Here is a 21,750-nt window from a genome sequence, read left to right as displayed (position 1 = left end):
GAGTTGTGTGTGTATGTTACAGGAGCCTGTAGCTGCATCAATCTAAAAATTAGGCACTGAGGGGTATGTATTTATATATACTTGAAGACTTAAAATGTTTGGCATCGATAGTTTTTTTGTTTGTTTTAATTTCAGAAAGACTTTGGCAAAAATTCTGTTTCTTATTTGCATTCCCCACCATTAAATATGAATCCTGAAAGGTCGTCATCCACAATCCAAAAATATGCATAAGATTTCCATCTGCTCCAAGCTTCCTGTTAGTTACTACTGCACTTTTACTTCTGTCTTTTGTAGGTGTATGTGTTTATGAGTATGTGTAGTATAAGGGCAAATACAAATAAAAAATAAAAGGCTTAATTTTCCCTGTTGAAAATAATAAACACCCTTCCCCAAGCCTGTGTCCCCTCCCTTTTCATAGAGCATTTACTTTAGAAAACTAGTAATTGTTTAGTTCTTTCTCTGTCTCTTCAAAATATATGTAAACCCTTTCAAAAGTGAAGTTAGCCTCTGACCAGCTTAAAGATCCAGGCATGTCTCTCTTAGAAATGTAATTATAAAAAGGACAGAGTCTCTGCCTCACAGTTTCTGTGGGAATAGGAGTCTACCTTAAGCAGGTATCTTGCTCTAAGTTGCAAAACTACCTTAAGTCATTAAGATATAAGAGATTTCTTTTCTCATTCTTTTATTTTTACTTTGAATAAAGCCAATTGACTAATAAGTGGTCACCTCAATTACCTAGTAAATTTCAGATAAACTGTGTGTGACAAATTGTGCTGGTAAGTCCTCTTACTTGAGGACTAGTTAATGTTTATCCTGAGGACCCAAGTGTAACATGCTATATTCAACCAGCTGTATAAAAGGGTGAGATTTCTTTTTGTCTTTGCAGTTGATTGCAAAGACAATCAACTTAGTTGATTGCTTGTGACACCCATCACGTTCTGGTTTAATTCTTATTCAATTTAAAGAAAATAAAAACTGTTTTCTTCCTTTTCTACCTTTTTCTAGGCGGCAGAAGATTTTGTTTTTAATTATATTTCCCAGCAGCAATCAAATGTTGTAGCTTAGAGGTTGGTAACCTTTTTATGTAAACGTCCTGACAGCACACACTTTAGGCTTTGTGGGTCAGGGCGTCTCCGTAGGACACAACTCAACACTGCCCTAGTCTCACCTAAAGCAACCAGTTATTGGGTAAATGAATGGGTGGGGCTATATATCCAAAGTTTATTTAAAAAACACATCAGACTGGATTTGGCACATTGGCTGAAGTTTGCCCACTTGTGCTATACACACATGAATTTTTTCTGTGTATACAGAAATTTTGTTCTGTATAACAAAAATACAGAACATAATATGACCAAAATTAAAATGGCTTGTCTCCACTGAATGGACTTGTCAGTTCTGATTCCAGTTGTGGTGTATAAAATAAAGTGTAGTCTTTTTTTCCACTTTAGTATGCTATACTTTGAGTAGAATGCTGTAACTAAATATAGTTTGAGCCGTCATAACTGCAGCTAGTGTGTAGCAAACAAGTTCTGAAGTGACTCCATTGTTTTTGTTGTTCAAAGTGTAACATTTGCTGGCAACAACCTTCTGATGCCAATATTCACCATGTTATTCAGCTGCTTTTTTAAATGCATATGTAGCTATGTTTTATACTTTCTTTTGTTCAGACAATTCCTCTAAAATAGGCTAAGAGGACCCACCCAGAGGGACAAGGCATTATCTTCAGTAGATTCTGAACAGTGCCACACACTTGGAGACTCATTTACCATCTGGCCGCATTTAGAAAACACCTTTTAGTAAAGCGGTACAAATTTTTTTTTTAATTCAAATAGTTCTTTTTAAAAATCATTAAGGGTCATCACAACTGAAAATAGGTAAAAGATAAGACTAGAACTAACTCAAAATAGCAACAGATGTAACTACAAATTTAGGATTTTCCATTGATGAGAAGTTCTGCCATCATTCATTATTTGCTCAAGGTGGGTCCTCACAGTAAACAACGCTGGCATCTAATGAATTAGAATCTTGTTTTCAATAGGGTATTATACATATTATATATATGTATATATATTATATATTCATAATAATATATATAATGTATTATATATATATTCATAATTAACATTATCCAGCATTCAGCAAAGCTGTGCTTAGCCTCTGCAGCAAGTATTCTAGGAAAGACACCATTTTCTTACAGTGAGTGGATGAGGCTCTTCTTCTGAAAGAAAGCCAAGGACAAATATGTATTTCAAACTAGTAGAAAAGGATTCCGGTCTTGAACTTGAACAGATTTTTTTTCTTGCTATGGCCAAAAGCACAGGACTGGTACCTGATAATGAGGTGGCCCCACATGGACTATTTTTAGAGCTCCTATCATAATTGGAATGAAGGGCATGCTTTATTCCTGGGGGCTCAGAGCGTATGACAAAGGCAGAGGGGATGGACGGTTCACCTGAACCTCAGAGAATACCCTTATTTTGCAGAATGCATTGTTCCCTTGCAATTTTTAACAAGGATCAAGTAGAAAACTGAAGAAGCTTAACATTCAGTTAAATTAAATTTTTACAGAATAGTAAAAAAAAAAATTCTTATTCTCCCTTTCTTAAACTCTAACTTACTTTTTCTGTGATCTAGAAAACTGTTTCTTAACCATATGTCAGTTAGCATTGTACAAGGGGCAGGGCAAAGCATTCTTAAACAATTATTACACCAATAAGGTCACTTGTGACACTGATCATGCATAGCTGAAAGAGAAAGAAAGCATAGAATTTTTCATTAAAACTTTTAAAACAAGAGCTCATATTTACAACTCTTGGCTTTGAATCAAAATGTATATATCTGTATATATGATCCAGATTATATGTAGTGTTGTAGTAAATGCAAATGATTTTACTTGTTAACACCCCACAGGTCCATTTACAATATGTACTTTCAGATTTGCTATTTTTACCATAGCTTTGCACAGAAAAGAAACGGACTGATAAGGCATATCGCTATTACTTATTAATGCCTTTAAGCTACAAACTACTTAAACCTGCTCAGTTTGCTCACATTTAGAAAGATCATCCATTCCTTTGATTATTACGATAAAAGAACCACTTTTCTCTAAAATTGGTATGATATAATTTACAAAGATTTTTTTTATTCTCCTGTTATGATCTTGAAATAACAAGCAATTAATTTCTTCACACATTTTTAAACTTTATTTAGCCAGCTTCACTTTAAGTTGTGAAATAATTCCAGCCTTACCTGTTGTGCATCATCCCATTTTTCTTTGTTATCTTCATCGAGAAGGTTGCTAACTATTTGAAAGAAGTTCTGAAAATTAAATTAGATAAAGGTTTAATGTTACAGGAGAGAATACACTCTTCAACAACATCCATTTGGTTTGATTTTGTGATAAGGGTTTAAAAAATTTTCAATATTGCTATGTGACCCTAACATAAGGTGTTTGAGGACCCTTTCTAGTACCATAATTCTAGATGTTCTACAAAACTTTTCTTATACACCTCAGAAGACATCAGAATAGTTAATACATTCACAATAATTTGTTCTATTATAGACTCTATAACAGGGGTCCCCAAACTATGGCCCGCGGGCTGCATGCGGTCTCCCGAGGCCATTTATCCGGCCCCCGCTGCACTTCTGGAACGGGCACCTCTTTCATTGGTGGTCAGTGAGAGGAGCATAGTTCCCATTGAAATACTGGTCAGTTTGTTGATTTAAATTTACTTGTTCTTTATTTTAAATATTGTATTTGTTCCCATTTTGTTTTTTAACTTTAAAATAAGATATGTGCAGTGTGCATAGGGATTTGTTCATAGTTGTTTTTTTTTATAGTCTGGCCCTCCAACGGTCTGAGGGACAGTGAACTGGCCCCCTGTGTAAAAAGTTTGGGGACCCCTGCTCTATAATCTATTCTGTCATACCATTGTGTAATTATTCCTTAAAAATAAGTTTTATTCCCTCTGTAACAAGAGTCCCATGTTGGTGTTACTACAAGTTATCTGGTTAATTAGAACCATGCTGCTACTTGTATCACTGCCACAGTGAGTGCTCTTGTGAAGGCATACACAGTGGGCAGAGCTGAGGCAAGCGTCAGGCTTCTTCAGTTCACTCCTGCCTCTGCCTCTGGTTAGTTTTCCTTAACTTTTACAACTACCTATTTCAAAGATTACCTGTGGTCTCCCAAGTGCCTGGCATTCAGCACGTAGTAAGTGCTCAACATGCCTTCGCTATTTTCACATTGCTTTCTTTAATCCTCTGCTTTCAGCCAGGGAGCCAACATGGAGGAATGAACAGATACAGTAGCATGTTTGTGTTGAAGCTACAAATCTTCTCCATCACCCTCATCCCTAATACACTGTGAAGACCTATCAGCTTTACCTTCATCTCGCAGTACCCAAACTGAGTTTTTATTTTCTCTTCATGTTCAGACAAGGCACATTTTGGCATTAATTTTCATTCCCATTGTCCACATTGCCAAAGAGTGGGGCTCAGCTCAGTTCAGCTGTTAGTGCTAATATCACACATGAGGGGTGTTTACCAGAGAGAGGCCTCCCTGTGCTTTCACACTGCACTGTGTCTTCAAGACACAGGAGCCGGAAGAGGAAAACCAGGTGCGTGTTGTAAATGAGAAGTGACTTGGGGTCAACAGGAGACCTCAGAAATATGAAGTGGGCCTGGCCAGTGGCTCAGTGAATGGAGGGTTGGCCTCGTGTGCAGACATCCCAGGTTCGATCCCCAGTCAGGGCACAAATGACAAACGACCATCTGTTTCTCTCCCCTTCCCTCTCCCCCTTCTCTCACTCTTCCTTTTTTGAAGCCAGTGGCTCAACTGGTTCAAGTGTTGGCCCCAGATGGGGTTGCCAGGTGAATCCTGGTCAGGGTTCTTGTGAGAGTCTGTCTATCTCCCCTCCTCTCGCTTAAAAAAAGTATGAAGTGAATCCATGACATCTGTCTTTGTGTGTGTGTGTGTGTGTGTGTGTGTGTGTGTGTGTGTGAGAGAGAGAGTGAGTGACAGAGACAGAAAGAGTCAGAGAGAGGGACTCAGTCATAGGACTGACAGACAAAAAGGGAGAGAGATGAGAAGCATCAATTCTTTGTTGTGACACCTTAATTGTTCATTGATTGCTTTCTCATTTGTGCCTTGACTTGTGGGTTACAGCACACTGAGTGACTCCTTGCTCAAGCCAGCATCCTTGGGCTCAAGTTGGTGAGCCTTGCTCAAACCAGATGAGCCCATGTTCAAGCTGGCGACCTTGGGGTCTTGAACTTGGGTCTTCCATGTCCCAGTCTGACACTCTATCCACTGTGCCTCCACCTGGTCAGGCCATGACATCTGTCTTGAACTACACAAACAGGAGTCCCTCAGTTGTGTCTTCAGAGGCTCTTATCACTGGCCTGTATGTAATTTAGCAGGAGCACTGGCTCATTCTGATACATCAGCTGAGAAAAGGACACCCTCAAAAGGGGAAATAATCTTAACTTTTAGCCTCATCAGTCTTCCTCTTTATCAAACTTTTTCAAAACAAGTCTTTATTCTAATTCCATGTAAATTCACCTGGGCATTTTTAGAAGAAAAACAAAGCTGTTTCATTTCTCTTCTCTTGTGGTTTGAAGCTGTTAGCATCTATATTTAATTGCCCTATTTGTACTATTTATTTTAATAGTTTCTGACAATCACATGGTTGAAACATGTTTTGAGTCATAACCTCTATAAAAGATACAGAATATTTTATGCAACTCTTGAAAAAAAAATTGCAAGTCTGTTTTAGAGCTGTTTTCAATTTGTTAAATCTTTTTGCACTACCAGACTTTTTCTTTCCCCCACTTAAAATTTCCTGGTTGGAGTGATAACATTTTAAGGGCTTAGTCCATTGAGCTGTAACTTTACCTATGGGCAGAAATAATTAACCTTCAGAGTTCTCCAATTGCCTATGGCTGGTTAACTCAGTAGGGGGCATGGTGCTAATGAGGCAAAAGTTGCACATTTCCTCCCTGAACATGCCAGTTAGCTGTGCTGAGGTCCACGACCGTGATCTGTGTCTTGACCCCTGCCAGCTTTCACATAAAATGCATGCTGCTGCTAACAAGAGACACCAAGAGAATGGGAAGCAATTTGTGTAAATACATCTCCATTTCTGGGAAAACATTTCACAAAGAATAGTTTGCTGACAGTGGGTCAGCGACTCTGCACACACACAATTCCCCGATCAAAATGATAAATTTGGAGTTCAATTATTTTTAAGTCAGCAAAGGGCATACATAAAAAAACACCAATTATTAAAACATACGTTTGACTAACACATCAGAGAGTACAAGAACTGTTTCCGTACCATTTTCTAAGTCCAATAAATCAGACTTTACTAAATTAGTGTGAGAAAGTAGTACAGAAGAAACTTCTCTTTCTATCTCCCTGTTGGTCAGCTTTGAGAACAATTGGTTGTGGGACCAGGCGGGAGCATAGCGAGCTAAGTCTAAACATCTTAGGCCAGGGTTGGGGGCACTCACGGGAGACAGTCTTTCTTTTCATCAGCACATCCTCAGCACATAAGAGGCCTTGTCCATTCAAAGTGTTTCATAAAGTCCTAACTTAAAGGAAATGCAGTCATGTACCATGTGATGACAATACGGTCAACAATTGACCATGTATACAATAGTGGTCCCAGATTATGATTGTGTGAAAAAATGCCAGTCGCCTAGTGCCATCATAGCTGTCTGAAAGTCATAGCACAACGCATTACTCACGTGTTTGTGCTGATGCTAGTATAAATACCTACTGTGCTGCCAGTCATATAAAAGTATAACACATGCAGTTCTGTACAGTACATAATACTTGATAATGATAATAAATGACTATGTCATTGATTTATGTATTTACTATAGTGTAGTTTTTATCATTATTTTAGAATGTATTCTACTCATAAAAAAGCAAGTTTGTTGTAAAACAATATGCCATGTTGTACCAGCAGTAGCCTCAGACATCTTGTCTCTTGATTGAATCATTTTTCCTTTGCTTAATTTATTTTCGTGTTTATTGAGGCCCCTAAGCATTTGCACAACAGTGGAATTGCTTAATATGGAATTCAGTGACACATAACCGAAATAAACTTACAAACTCAGCACATCTCAAGTTCTCTAACAGGATTCAACCATCATTCCTTTGAGCTGATCTGTCTTATGCATACTGGAAAAAATATATATATGTATAACAATTTACTCTGACATTTGCTCAAAGGTCAGACTGATAGTTAAACAGAGCAGAACCAAACAGTATTTTGAGAAAGGGGGACTCATAATACCTCAGGCCACTTGACTGAATTTTTGAGGAAAAAATGAAGCAGCTTCCATGACAACAGATCCACTACTTTTTTTTTTTTTTTTTTTTTACAGAGACAGAGAGTCAGAGAGAGAGATAGATAGGGACAGACAGACAGGAAAGAAGAGAGATGAGAAGCATCAATCATCAGTTTTTCGTTGCGACACCTTAGTTGTTCATTGATTGCTTTCTTATATGTGCCTTGACTGTGGGCCTTCAGCAGACCGAGTAACCCCTTGTTCGAGCCAGTGACCTTGGGTCCAAACTGTGAGCTTTTCTCAAACCAGATGAGCCCGTGCTCAAGCTGGCAACCTCAGGGTTTCGAACCTGGGTCCTCTGCATCCCAGTCCAACGCTCTATCCACTGTGCCACTGCCTGGTCAGGCCAGATCCACTACTTGCTAGAGTTGTTTAAGAGTGCTGCTAATTGTGGTAATACCTCTGTTTTGATAATTTATGGGTCAGGTCATTGATGTCAGTCCCTGTATTATATGTGGCAATGCATTTTTTTGCTTTGTTTTGATCAGGCCTGATCTCTATGACCTAGACTGATTTGAAAAATTGAGTGTCATTGGCAGAATGTAAGTTTAGAACTTGAAGGAGGCAGAACTGGTTTAAAGATTCCCCAACTTGCCTGACCTGTGGTGGCGCAGTGGGATAAAGCGTCAACCTGGAACACTGAGGTTGCCGGTTCGAAACCTTGGGCTTGCCTGGTCAAGGCACATATGGGAGTTGATGCTTCCTGCTCCTCTCCCTTCTCTCTCTCTCTCTCTCTCTTTTCCCTCTCTCTAAAAATCAATAAATAAAATATTAAAAAGAAAAACGATTCCCCAACATCTATGAACTGGGTGGTTCTGGGCTAATGCTGCCCACCGATGCCGTGCTTCTCTAACCTGTAAGAGATGTTAATAGCTGTTATGAGGTTTGGAGCTAATCCTTAGCACAGTATGTGCCACATGCTAAGTGCTCAGCATATGGCAGCTTTATTGTTTTATGCCCTTTGTGTCATCTTTTTTAATGACTGGCTGCATGATTTGTCTTTATAGCCACATTATAAGAAATATGCACCCATAATGTTGCTATAGACTATCCCAACAAGAGGCACTCCCTCTGGTCCTATTTTATAGTCTGTTCCTCTCTGGGCAATATGAGAGCACAGAGCTGACTGGCACTAACTTCAGGGGCTACAATTTGTTCAGCAGAAAACTGCTCTTCCTAAGAATGAATTCCGCTGTGAGGGGTTTTCAATGTCATTATCACAAAACACCTACTATGTGACAGGCACTGTGACTAACAGTTATCGGGCACAAAGGTCAGGATGCATGACCTTTTGGTTTTTCTTTGCAGAAAGCATTATGAAAATCAGGAAAGTAAGGGTATGTTATAAAGAGAAGCATGTAGTCTCTGCTGTGTTCAAAGTGCATTCTTAGCTTGAACCATATGTGAGTAAAAGGACAAGCTCTTATGAAAAGAGGTAAATAATCTTTTGTCCAATGTCTGATTGTTTTCACTTGACAAATTTCTCATGGACTTTATGCAATTTTCTATAAATATGCTGAAGCACATCACAACACTGAACTTTCCGTGAATTCTTTGCAGAAAGAGGGTTGTAGATTTGGCTAGTGATTTAAGATGTCTGAGCTGCCCAGGTGTGCTCTCCTCTGCACCCACCATCAAAATGCTTGGGCCCCGAGAGACAAAGACGTGCCCTAAGGAACAGATTTAATTATGTTGAACTGAAAGTTTTAAGGAATACAAGGGAATCATGAGAAAGGCTGAACGGCTGAACCAAGGAGCAGGAAGGGTCATGGCACAGTGCAGGGCACTGATTCCTCTCTAGAGCAGGTGACGGCTGTAAGGCCACACATGCTCTAGCTCTTTCCTACCTCTCCAACTCTAACTCTCCAACCCCCTATTCTGTGCCCCATCTGTCCCCTGCTCTCTGTACTCCAGACTCATCAGGCTTCTTCTTTTCTGATTTTAATCTGTGGAGATTTTTATTTTTCACTTCCCAATATCTTTGGCATTCACGCTTGGCAAGCAATCCACAGACAAAGGCAACAGCCAGTTGATAGAAATAATCAACCATGAAAGTATGATGGGAAGAGAGGTTATATCTACCGCCAGGGGCTCTTGCTTTCTGTTCTGATAGATGGCATGACGGTCTGACTCCACTCCACCTCTACAACACGCACGAATGCCTCAGCAAAACTAGCATGCATCTGCGCATGCGCCAGTGACTGCTCCTTCACTCCGACGCAGAGAGGAGAGAGCAGTGCAGGCGGCCAGCTGGCTGTCCAGCATCCACTTGCAGGGTGACAGACATGCTGATGTGCAGTTGCACTGTGCGGTGTTCTTTTAAAATATATCACAATTTTTAATTATGATGCATGTGTATGAGGATCAGTACAGGGCCTTTTCCTCTACCAGGCTATAATCTAGTTGGGATTATTTGTACTTTGTTCACTCTTGTGCCCCTAGCATACAGCATACAGCATAGGAAAATATAAATACTCAAATATATCAACTTGATTGCATGCCTCCTGGGCGTGTGACCATGGGCTTGGCTCCTTTCAAACCCCTCCACTGCTGAATATCCATTGACACTAGGTTTCTCATGATACCTAGAAAAGGAATTACGACCCTTATTTTCACAGATAAGAAAATTAGTTATCTTGAGTAAATATGCGATTAAACTCTTCCTATTTAAAATGGTATTCTGCCTGCTCAGCACGCACAGATACATACTTTTCAAAAGTTGTAGGCCCTAATTAGTGGAGAGAAAGCAGTTGTAGATGTTTGACCCTGGTCCTCAGGTTTAGACCCGGCAACAACCAAGGAGGGCGGCTAACCAATTTCTAAAGGATGCTTTAACTATTTATTTATTTATTTTTGTAACAGGTGAATAGACAAAATAATTTAGAATTGACCAATATTATACCATGGTTTAGATCTTTGATCCAGAATACCTATCCAACCAGTACATCCACTGGCCATTGGTAATTAAAAACTATCAAGGGTTCAGGAAGACAGGAGATTACAATCCAGGGTACACGAAACAGGTTTCAGGAACTAAGGTATACAAAGACTATGACTTGGAGATGAGACACTGAGCCACTGGAAAAGCCGGGGATAAGCCAGAGGACAAAAGGGTCAGGGCGTGAAGGTCGCAGAGGTCAGCACTGATTGGGGCCCGCAGCAGGCTGGATGACTCTGCCAACAGGGCTGGACAATCCGAGTTTGACCAGTGCAATCTGCCAGATTCAGGGGAATGTGAGATCAACTTATGGAAGTAAATATTCCCTCACATTCCCTGGTTTAGGGGCAAAACATCAGAGTCTGTCAGAATATCTGTTTTTTTCTTCTCTTTGTCACAAATCGCACAGAGACTCAGATTCATTATGAAAACAACATGAGCACATTGATTGATTCAGGAATATTTCACACTGATCTCACTGATCTGTGGAATTTCTAAATAGCTTGAATAGACACATTTTTGCACAACGCTATGTGTCTTTCCAGGCTAAGTGAGGATCAAGGGGTCCAGCAAGGGACAGTCACGTGGATCTGCTTTGAGGTGCAGTGGGCGTGGGAGGCAGCATGGATGGAAGCAGCAACCAGTGCTCAGTGCTTTGGGACATGAACTTGGTCTTGTTCTGAGGACCTCACTTAAAAATAAAGACCAAAAAGTCAGTGAACCCAATACAATTAAATATGCTAAATAGTTTTGCCCAGAAGTACCTTAACAATGTTATACAAACTTCATAACACAGGGTGGCAAAATCATTCTCCAATCCAGACAGGGAGGGCGTCTTGAGTAAAGAATGAGGTAGTGAACCATCACCCAAGTTTGGGTAGCCTGGATGCCACCTCAGAGCTAGCTCATGCAAGAGGCACATGTGTATCACAGGTGGACCCCTGGCAGGACTATTGGCAGAAGCGTTAGCAGGCTCTTCCCCTGGGAAAAAGGCCTGGCACCTGCCTCTTTACAAGGGAAACTCTTAGTCCTGCAAGATTCCTTACTCTGAGCTGAATTGTGGCTGCCTCAGATCAATTAAGTTGAAGTCCTAACCCCTTGGACCTCAGAATGAGTCTATTTGAAGGTAGTGACTTTGAAAAGGTAATTAAGATAAAATGAGTTTGATAGGGTGGGTCCTAATATAATCTGATGTCTGTCCTTTTAAAAAGAACACACGGATGCCAAAGGCAGGTGCACACAGAGAAAAAGGTGGGGACACAGGTGGAGGGCAGCGACGTGGAAAGCTAAGGCAAAGGCCCAGGGGAAACCATCTTGGGCTTACAGCTTTTAGAACTGTGAGAAAGTAAACACCTCCTGTTTAAGCCACTACTCTGTGGTATTTGTTATGGCAGCTCTAGTAAACTAATACATCACTCAATATGTTTTTGAAAGAAAAATCCTTGATAATATATGGAATCATAGTGGCAAACTACACTACCTGTACATTATGCTAATCCAAATCTCAATATTTTCTTGACCCTGAAAGAAATAATGGGGGATTCAGAAAGAACACAACTACCTCTCAGATGTTTTACTGTGGTTTCAAAATATAAAAGCACAACCACTTATCTACATTTCATGGCATTTAGTAGTTGATGGGCTGCACTATATATATTCTTACAACACCTTTGCCTCCCGTCCTCTTTCCACCTCACTGCCTTGCATACTTTGTACTCCCTTCTGGACACTGAACTCCTCACAGCCAGCAGCCATCTGCTACATTTTGTTCATGGTAGGGTCTACTCAGCTCCATTTGTGAAGCAAGATTTGTTGCTTAACATTCTACTCATTTAACAAAGTTATTTGGCCCTGAATTTCTCATTTTCACCTTTATAGTAAGAGCAATGTTTAAATACTGACCAGAAAGAGCTGTTACTTCGAGGCTCTCTACCACAAAGAAACAATAGGGAAACCTCTCAGACCAGGAAGCACTGGGAATAGCAGCCACTTATGACCTGGAGTGACTGTCCACTGGGTGTTGTGGTCCTGCTCACAGCCTGGTGTCAGGCATCTTAGTTATTGATTTAAGCCATTCTCCTCATCCACTCATCCATGGGTCTCCAACTCTCAAATGGCCCTGGAGTGTCAACCTTCAGGACTAATACTTCTTTTATGACTCCCATTTTCCTTGACACTTTCTCTGCCCTTCTCTGCAATATGTAAAAAAGAAAAAAAAAACAGTGCCATTCTTTCTTAGTCAGTGACATGAGAAACATTTGACCTTCCCTTCTTGGTAGGAGAGGTCCCACAATCCACACCTGCATGGGCAGCAGGCACCTGTGATCCAGAGATGCTTTGGACTTTTGCTCCATCTGAGAGTTGCTCACCTTCTGGGATAATAAGAGCTACACTGTTTTAAGCTCTTACTATATGCAACATGCTATGTACTTTTAATATAGATCATTTAGTCCTCACACTGGTCCTGGTCATTCTTTCACAACAGGAGCTGCATTTTTCCCTTTCATTGTCTTTACAGGTATCTTTTTAGGTATCTGGTATACCTTTATCTTCTAGAATTCCTTTGTCTTCCATCTCTGCCTGTCAAAATCCTAACCCGACATTAGCAAGTCTTTCTGAATGCCAGACCAGCAAGCCCAGACTCCATCTGAAAATGATCTTTCTCTGTTTTGAAATCTCAAAGAACATTTTAACTTTTTTATTCTACTTCTCACAAAAACTTTATACAAATATTCTCTCTACTATTAGATAGGTAATAGAATCACATAAAATGGAAGAGATGATTGGGTCACAGTAACTTATCTAGCACCACCTACCTAAAAAGTGTCAAGGCAAGGCCATGACCTGGAGCTCAGGATTCTGCCTACAGAGTAAGCACCCTTAATCATCATGCTCACTGCCTAACCTATCTCCCCAACTAGGTCAAGATGGCATTACTACTCCAGTCTAAAGACTGCTAATTCTACAAAAGGAAGTAGAAAATGCAAGAACAATTGGAATTCAAGATGAGTTTAGATTACGCCACATTAAGGGAGAGATGCTAGCCAATCAGAAATGCCCAGAACCCTTGGAAACAGGGAACTAAAGTTTAAGTAAGGTATGGGAGATATTAAGGAAGGCTATATACACTGGAGTATAAGCAAAGGTAATAAATATATAGATAATATTTGTATAAAATTTTTGTGAAAAGTAGAATAAAAGAGTTAAAATGTTCTCTGAGATTTCAAAAAAGAGAAAGATCATTTTCAGATGGAGTCAAGGGCTTGAGGGTCTGGCATTCAGAAAGACTTGCTAATGTCGGGCTAGGATTTTGACAGGCAGAGATGGAAGACAAAGGAATTCTAGAAGATAAAGGTATACCAGATACCTAAAAAGAGACCCGTAAAGTCAATGAAAGGGAAAAATGCAACTCTTGTTGTGAAAGAATGACCAGGACACCAATGTGCTCAAATTTTGGGTATATGTAGAGGTTCTAATAATAGAATAGGATGGAAATGGAGGAACCTATTTCTGATTATGTCAAATTGACAACAAAATAAATGGTCAAATTGCTCTATTTAGTCAAGCTAGCTCATGTCCATGACTAAGCTTTTGATTAAGCTAATTATTCATTGAGTCAATGAACTCTAATAATTAGTTCAATTTAAAAATATCCCCCCCAAATTAATAATAATAACACCTGGTAATCGCAATTGCTTGCTTTTGAGCACCTACCACCTTAAAGCCTTACACCCTTGAGAATTCGAAGAGGCCCTGGAGATGATGCAGTACGTCACTCCGTCTGATGTTTCAGCAGTGAACACACACGTCTGAGGGGTTTTGAAATTACAACTTTCATTTTGTGTCAAGGACTTCAAATGTCATTTTTTAATGTAAATGCTAATGAATGAGAAGTATTTCAGAACTATAGGGAAAAGCTGTACTGGCTTACTTTATTTAATTTGAAAATTGGAAAACCGTTTCATTCTTTGTGAGGAAGAAAAAATATCTTTGAAATGCTCAAAGGATGATAATCTTCCCACCCTTCCCCCCACTTCGATATATTTTGACAATTAAAAATGTCTTCTTGGACACTGGTAATATGATATAGAATAAAGCTCCAATAATTTTCATAGCAGTTATATCCAGCAGTATATACATGCCTCTATACAAATCAGGTATCAATATTATTTATAAATAATTCCATAATTCTAAAAAGCTTTTTTTCCTCAATAGATGATTCAAATACAAAAACAAAACAAAACAAAGCCATCTGGATTGTCCAAGTGAGACGGAAATAAAACCCCCAAACAAAGAACAGGCTGAAAGAACACTACCTGATCTAGGAGTTTTGCCAAACTTTTACTTTAATGAACTTTATGCAGAGATACAAGAAGGACATCATGCTGGAAACGTGCAAATCAACTCAGCATTCTTGGCAGGAGTACATTTTAGTCTACAGCACAAAAGAGTTAATCTGAAATGCAAACTAGCATTGCATTAAATCTGCTTTGTTTGCCATTCAAGGGGCTTAGTTTTAATGGCAAAGGCAATACTGAAACTGGCTGAGTACTTAAACTTTAGGATGGAAGTAGATGAGGCTGCTCTTGGAATCTTCTAAGATAAGAAAAATATGCTGGGAGGAGTTATTGCATTTCAGATTTTTTTTATCCAGAACAATTTTCCATTTGCCTGACATTTTCAGGTAATGGTGCCACAAAATTAAATATGGCCTTACCCTCTTCTGATAGCAACCCCCCCACCAACAAAACAAAGTATGTCTTCTTTACATGTTATAGTTAATGTGCTTTCATTATGCTTAATGTACTTTTAATAGTCTCCTATGGCAAGAAGGTGATATTATATGTGGGAATAAAATATCCATGATACAACCTTGAATTTGCTAGAGTGCCTTTTATCTGAGGGCTCAAAACACTTCACACACATTCTCATTCAGGATCTCCTTGAGGTGTACTATGAACCTTCTATGGTTGAGGACACTGGGTATAGAAAGACTGAGGGAATTGAGGCCACTGCCAGAGCTCACACTAAGCACAACCTGCAAGTTTCCCTAAGCAGGGGTGAGTGTTCTTCCCCTCCAGGCTCTACTGGATTCCTGTGACCAACAACTGACTGCACGTTTACTAGACTTTTCCTTCACGGGATTATCTCCCTTACCTGGACACCGTCAGAAGCAGGGATGTAACTTGCCCTTTTAAATGTGTCTGTCACATTTCTGAGGATTTCCACGGACATCAGAAGATCTCCTGCATAGAAATTTTTCCTCTGAGTTAAATCCAACAGTGTCTTGGTCACCTGGGACATTCCATCGCCTGCCAACATTCGCTGACCCTTAGCAAGGTGTTCTTTAATCTGGATGGTCAAAAAAAAAAGAACAGAATAAACATCAGAATCTTCATTACTTTTTCCCTATATATCTTCATCAAAGAAATGTATGTATGATTGAAGAGTTAACTTTAAAAAAGCTTTGCAACACTTGGGAAAATTTCAAACTTGTAAATTATGTGTATCACACACTCAGACAAACATCCAGCGTAAAACTAACGAGTGTTTATAATACTTCGGCTGGCTTCACAGACTTGTCTTTATCTCATTCCCAGAACACAAAATCAACACAATGGAGAAACTATGTATTAACTTAGGTTTTTAAACTGAAGCAAAAATAAAAAATACCCTTGCATGTGTTAAACATGGAGATTGTTTAAGGTGTGTTCAGAGATGAAAGATGATAAATACTTTAAAACTTCCATTTTTATTAACAAACCAAGTTTAATAATTTCTTGCCTGACCTCTTAAAATAAATACATTTTTCTTAAGCAGCAAAATTGTCACAAGGACATTTTAACTTTAGAAAATATCTCTAATTTTATAGTTACACTATGATGTGACTGAAAACTAGATTACTTTACTTTAAAAAGAAATAAACTAATAACAATAAAAATGAGACAACCAAAAAAAATAAAACACCTCTTAGCTAGATCTTCAGCAGCAGAATAAACTATTAAGATGCAAAGTTTAAATTAGTTTAATGGCCAGAGAAAAATGTCTTCAATTTTTATGTTTGCTTATCTTACAGTTCAAGGAAAGAAAAGCACTTTATAGTATAAAAAAATGGTAAAGTCAGAGAGGGCAAAGTGATAGCAAGTATCCATTATACTTTTCTCTATTTACTGAATGGTTAATCCTTATCATCCCACTTCTAAAATTCGTGATAAAATCAACTTACCAAAAGCTCATGAAATAATTAAGAACGAGCACCCCAGAGAAATATTGAAATAGAAAGGGTCATGTGTAATAATTGTAACGATCAAGTTTCTGTTAAGAACTGTGCTAACAAATCCTGTAGAATACACTAATCAATCTGAACTAATCTAAAAAGTTAGGGGTTTTTGAAAAAAATTTTTTTAAATAACTTGCTACTTCAGATATTTTATTTTTGTTTAGTCTCTAAAAATATTTTGGTAAAGTAAAAATCTTCAGATACACTCTATTTCTGTTATTATGCTAAAAGTTAGGCAATTCAGTTCTTCCCTCTTTCTTCATTCACTTCTCCCCTGTCCCTCCTCAGTGGCAGCCATCAACTATGGGTGAAAGCCCAAAGCATTGAATAGGATTGGTATGGCATTAGTGATCAGCCCTTGCTGCTTTTCTAAATTATTGATGAATATTTGCAATTTTCAGTTCAGGTCTTGGGTTCCATAACTTCCTGTGTTTACCCTGGCTATCCCACCCACTCCCTTATATAATTTCTTTTTTTTTTTTTTTAATTCATTTTAGAGAGGAGAGAGAGAGACAGAGGAGAGATAGAAGGGAGGGAGGAGCTGGCAGCATCAACTCCCATATGTGCCTTGACCAGGCAAGCCCAGGGTTTCGAACCGGCGACCTCAGCATTTCCAGGTCAACGCTTTATCCACTGCGCCACCACAGGTCAGGCTATAATTTCATGTTTATGCACCACTCACACTTAGTATCAGTTCTTCTAAATATTTAAACAGTTAGTCACCTCCTCCTCTGTGCTATCTCTTCCCTTACCCATACATCACTGTGGCACATTGAATTATAATCATTTGCTCATATGTCTTTCTGCCCCAGCAGTCCTTCTGAATCTGAGGGTAGGTTCCCTGCCTTATCCACACAGCTTTAGAATATGGCTCAGTGAAAATTTGCTAGTTATTACATTTTTATGTCTTAACTGTACCTTTTTGATATAATACCATGGGTGGTCATGGAGCCAGTAATGCCCAGGATTTTATTTAAACTTTGCAATTTATGATTAATTAATTAAATCCATAGAAGACTCAGTTACTATGTCTTCTCTAAGATTTAAAAAATATGCCTATCTAGTTAAAACATTAAAAAATTATTATTATTATCATTATCACTTAGAGAGAGAGAGAGAGAGACAGGCAGGGACAGACAACCAGGAAGGGAGAGAGATGAGAAGCATCAACTCGTAGTTGTGTCACTTTAGATGTTTATTGATTGCTTCTCATATGTGCCTGGACTGGGGGACCAAGCCAAGCCAGTGACCTTTTGCTCAAGCCAGTGACCTTGGGCTTCATGATAGTGACCTTTGGGCTCAAGTCAGTGAACCTGGGATCATGTTGATGATCTTGCACTCAAGCCAGCGACTCTGTGCTTAAGTTGATGACCCCACACTCAAGCCAACAAGTCCACACTCAAGCTGGTGATCTCAGGGTTTTGAATCGGTGGCCTCAGCATTCCAAATTGACATTCTATCCACTCTATCATTTGGAGGTCCTATAGAAATTCATATTTTTTTGTCTCTTCCTAAGAGGGGTCTTATCCAATTTGGTACCATTGTCATTGATCTTACCTCCTTCATTGTGTTCAAACTTACCAGTTATTGTACCATTTATTTCTTGGCTTATTTGTTTGTTTGTTTTGCATCCTCCCCCCTACCATTAGAATATAAGCCTTGTAAAGAAAGTGATTTTGTTTACTCTTACATTCCCGGCTCCGAGAGGATTTAGTCAATATACTAAACAACTTAAATTAATGAATGAATGAGTCAATTTCCCTCTACGCTCACATTAGGTCATAAGATTAAGTTAGGTACATTTGAAAGCTGCCTTAACTTGCTCATCAACATAGGGCAGTAGCAAACACTGGTATCAACTATGATGAAAAATACCTGGCTTAGAGACAGTAAAGCTTCTGGGCTTGAAAATATCTGGTTCAGTAATTGGATTGTGAAGAAAGTTTTAAAGTGAAATAAAGTTAGCCTGACCTGTGGTGGCACAGGAGATAAAGCATCAACCTGGAATGCTGAGGTCACCAGTTTGAAACCCCAGGCTTGCCCGGTCAAGACACATACGAGAAGCAACGAGTTGATGCTTTCCGCTCCTCCCCCACCTTCTCGCTCTCTCTCTCCTCTCCCTAAACTCAATAAATAAAATCCTTAAAAACAAAACACTAACTTTTTTTTTTAAAAAAAAGTAAAATGAAGTTAACAGGGGCTAACCTAAAAATATGTCATAAAACACAGTGTTCAGTTTTGTGCTGGCAGTGCAGATCCCAGCTGTGGTACTCAAAGCCACAGAGGACTTAAATGGTCCTCCATTAGGAAGAGAACACAGCAATGGCTGCCAAGGTAAACATCCTCTGACTACTTCCAGCCAGCTCTGCATCTATTTGGCAATGCATATGCATGTCTGTGAGGGATCTAATTTTCTCAGATCTGACGTCTCCTTCCTTCCAAACAAAAGCATCATCACATTAAGTTGAATCTTGATGAATAAAACATTTAGACATGTTTTCTCTTTGTAATAAAAATAGTATGGAAGGCATTGACAGGTTCAGCTAATCAGAGATAGGAAAGCCAGTCTTTCACGTCTGGGTCAACATCAAGTGTGGCCCAAGTCAGCAGTAAATTAACATCATTGCCATCTGACAGCTGCTCAGCAGGCTTTATGTGGAATGAGTTGTTCTCACTTTAGCTCTTTGCAAACAGGTGCCCAATTCACAACTTCAGTTCTCACAAATGGCATTAATTAGCATCTTCCCTGGCATTGTTGGTGGAAAGTACCCAGAACAAATACCTTGAAATAGCTGTACACACTGGTATAGACTATTGGTAGCAACTACAAAGTGCATCAAGAACCCTTCCATAAGATAGATATCCATCCAGAACATATTTAGTTGATTAACGATTCCAGTTTCTTGATTCTGCTTCCACAATACAAGTGTACTGTAAAAGGTTCTTTCCTTACCATGTGCCCACTTTTTCCTAGAATGACAAATCTGTGTTTATCTGCAGGTCTGTTGTTTTCTTTTCTGGGTCAGGAAGTAGAATTTAGATAAGGTTTGTTCAACTTACTTTGCCTCTATTTCAAATTGTACTTTATTTGCATTCTATCTCTCCTCATTTGTTTCTATCTCTATAACTTAACTCTATGATTATTTCTATGATTTGAACCTCTTCCAATCTTTTCTTCTATAATCCTTCCCTGTCTCAAAAATATGGCCTTACTTAAATAATAACTTTTCAGCCTGACCTGTGGTGGCGCAGTGGATAAAGTGTTAACCTGGAACACTGAGGTCACCAGTTCAAAACCCTGGGCTTGCCTGGTCAAGGTATATATGGGAGTTGATGCTTCCTGCTCCTCCCCCCTTCCCCCCCCCCTCTTTCTTTCTCTCTCTCTCTTCCTCATTCTCTCTCTCCTCTCTAAAATGAATAAATAAAAAATTTTTAAAAATCTTTAAAAAAATAACTTTTCATATTGCTCTTTTCTTTCAAATATTGTCTTCTTTGTGATTGTCTTCAAAATAAAAGAAGCATCAAGTCTGGTTTGAACCCAACAACTATTTTAGCTGCAGATTAAACTCAGAAGTTATCTTCTAATCATTCTTTCTGGGAATCTTAGTAGTATATCATGTTTATAGAGCAAATAAAGTCTTCAATCTGGATTTAAATTGTGGTTCTACTACTTATAGGACCACTAGACACATTATTTGCCTCTTTCCTAGAATCATTTGATCTATTTGTAAAAGGAAGACAATATCATCACATGATGGTTATAAATGTGTTACTAAAAAGTTAAAAGTGGACATTCCATGACTGTTTCCCTTCTTTTCTTCCTATCCGTAATTTCTAACTCCTTTGAATACTAGCTATGCAATGCTTTTCATATCCATCCATTTTGCCTATGGGCAAAAGATAGATCCTGATGCAGATCTTCACCACCTCTCATTACTCTCAATCCAGCAGTGTCCTAACTGATCGTACTGAGTCCTCTGCCATGCCAAACTGTCCTATCTTTCACATCTCTGAACACGTCATTTCTCTGCTAGTAAATCAATCAATCAATAAATATACACCTATTTTCACGTTAAATCAAATACACTCTCCACTGTTTGATTTATAGATCATCCAAATATCATCTTAATCTCTAATTCCAAACTTGTACCTATCTTATTTTACCCACCCTACCACTATTCTCCCATGATTTCTATCCAGTTAGTGATCATTTCAGTCTTATCTTACAGCTTTACTTCTATTGATATTTAATAATTTAACCCACCTTGCTTTTGAATTTCTCAAATTAGTATTTTCTATATAATTACTGATTTTTACTCTGGTAGTACTTTTTAATCAATTTATTCCTATTGCTTCTTAACAATTTTTCTTAAATTCTTTTCTACTTTCAGTGTATTGTCTTTTTTTTCCAAATCTTTTAGTAATTATTTTAATAAAGGTCTGTGAATGGTAACTCTTTCAAATCTTTGACTCACTTTTTTATTTTTTAAGGTGTACTTACTTTCAATTGACTTTTTAGATAGGAATGTTTTTATTTTCCCTTTAGCATTTTCATGATGTGATTTTAGTACCTCTTTTGTTACAACTGCAAAGTCTCCTAACAAACAGCTGATCTTTTGTAGATTATCAGTCTTTTCTTTGTGGTAGCTTTTAAAATTTTTCTTTGTGTCTTTAGTATAATGCAGATTAAGTTTATGTAGATTTGTTTTTATGTATTGAAACAATTTCTTTTCTTTCCTTCTTTTAACTTTTTTTTCTTTTTAGGAAATTAAATTTAACTGGGTGACATTGATCAGTAAGCATGTAAAGATTTCAGGTAAACATCTCTACAGCATTTGAACTGGTGGTTGTGTTATACATCCAATACCCAAAGTCAAATCACTCTATGTCACCACATACTTGTCCCTCTTTCCACCATAACCCTCTCTTCCCGGTAAACACTTTACTTTTGTCTATGTCCAAGAGTGTCAGTTTTCTATCTCTGAATATCTTATCTGTGTCCAACTTTTTAAAAATTTTATACACAAATTCAGAGAATATTTCCTCTCCCTGAATCTCTTTGTGGTGCATTTCTGGAATATATTTACTTTTTTTTTTTAATTTTTATTTATTGATTTCAGAGAGAGAAGAAGGGAAGAGAGAGAGAAAAAGAAGAGAGAGAGAAAGAGAA

The 21,750-nt window shown here is 38.4% G+C and overlaps 1 protein-coding gene across 3 annotated transcripts in view; it reads right to left on the bottom strand.

Annotated features, from left to right (window-relative positions):
* ADGRB3 (adhesion G protein-coupled receptor B3) overlaps positions 1 to 21,750 on the bottom strand; it is a 788,922-nt gene that overhangs the window by 395,058 nt on the left and 372,114 nt on the right. For all 3 annotated transcript variants that reach the window (XM_066253172.1, XM_066253185.1, XM_066253176.1), the window contains 2 exons: positions 15,458 to 15,652; positions 3,253 to 3,321 (listed from right to left, as the gene is read on the bottom strand). In XM_066253172.1, coding sequence (XP_066109269.1) covers positions 3,253 to 3,321; positions 15,458 to 15,652 — 264 coding nt within the window. The remainder of the gene's footprint in view (positions 1 to 3,252; positions 3,322 to 15,457; positions 15,653 to 21,750) is intronic.

The sequence above is a fragment of the Saccopteryx bilineata genome, chromosome 1 (genome assembly GCF_036850765.1).
Source record: "Saccopteryx bilineata isolate mSacBil1 chromosome 1, mSacBil1_pri_phased_curated, whole genome shotgun sequence".
NCBI lineage: Eukaryota > Metazoa > Chordata > Mammalia > Chiroptera > Emballonuridae > Saccopteryx > Saccopteryx bilineata.
Note: the sequence above shows the minus strand (reverse complement) of the source record. Positions and strands in the feature narration are given on the sequence as shown.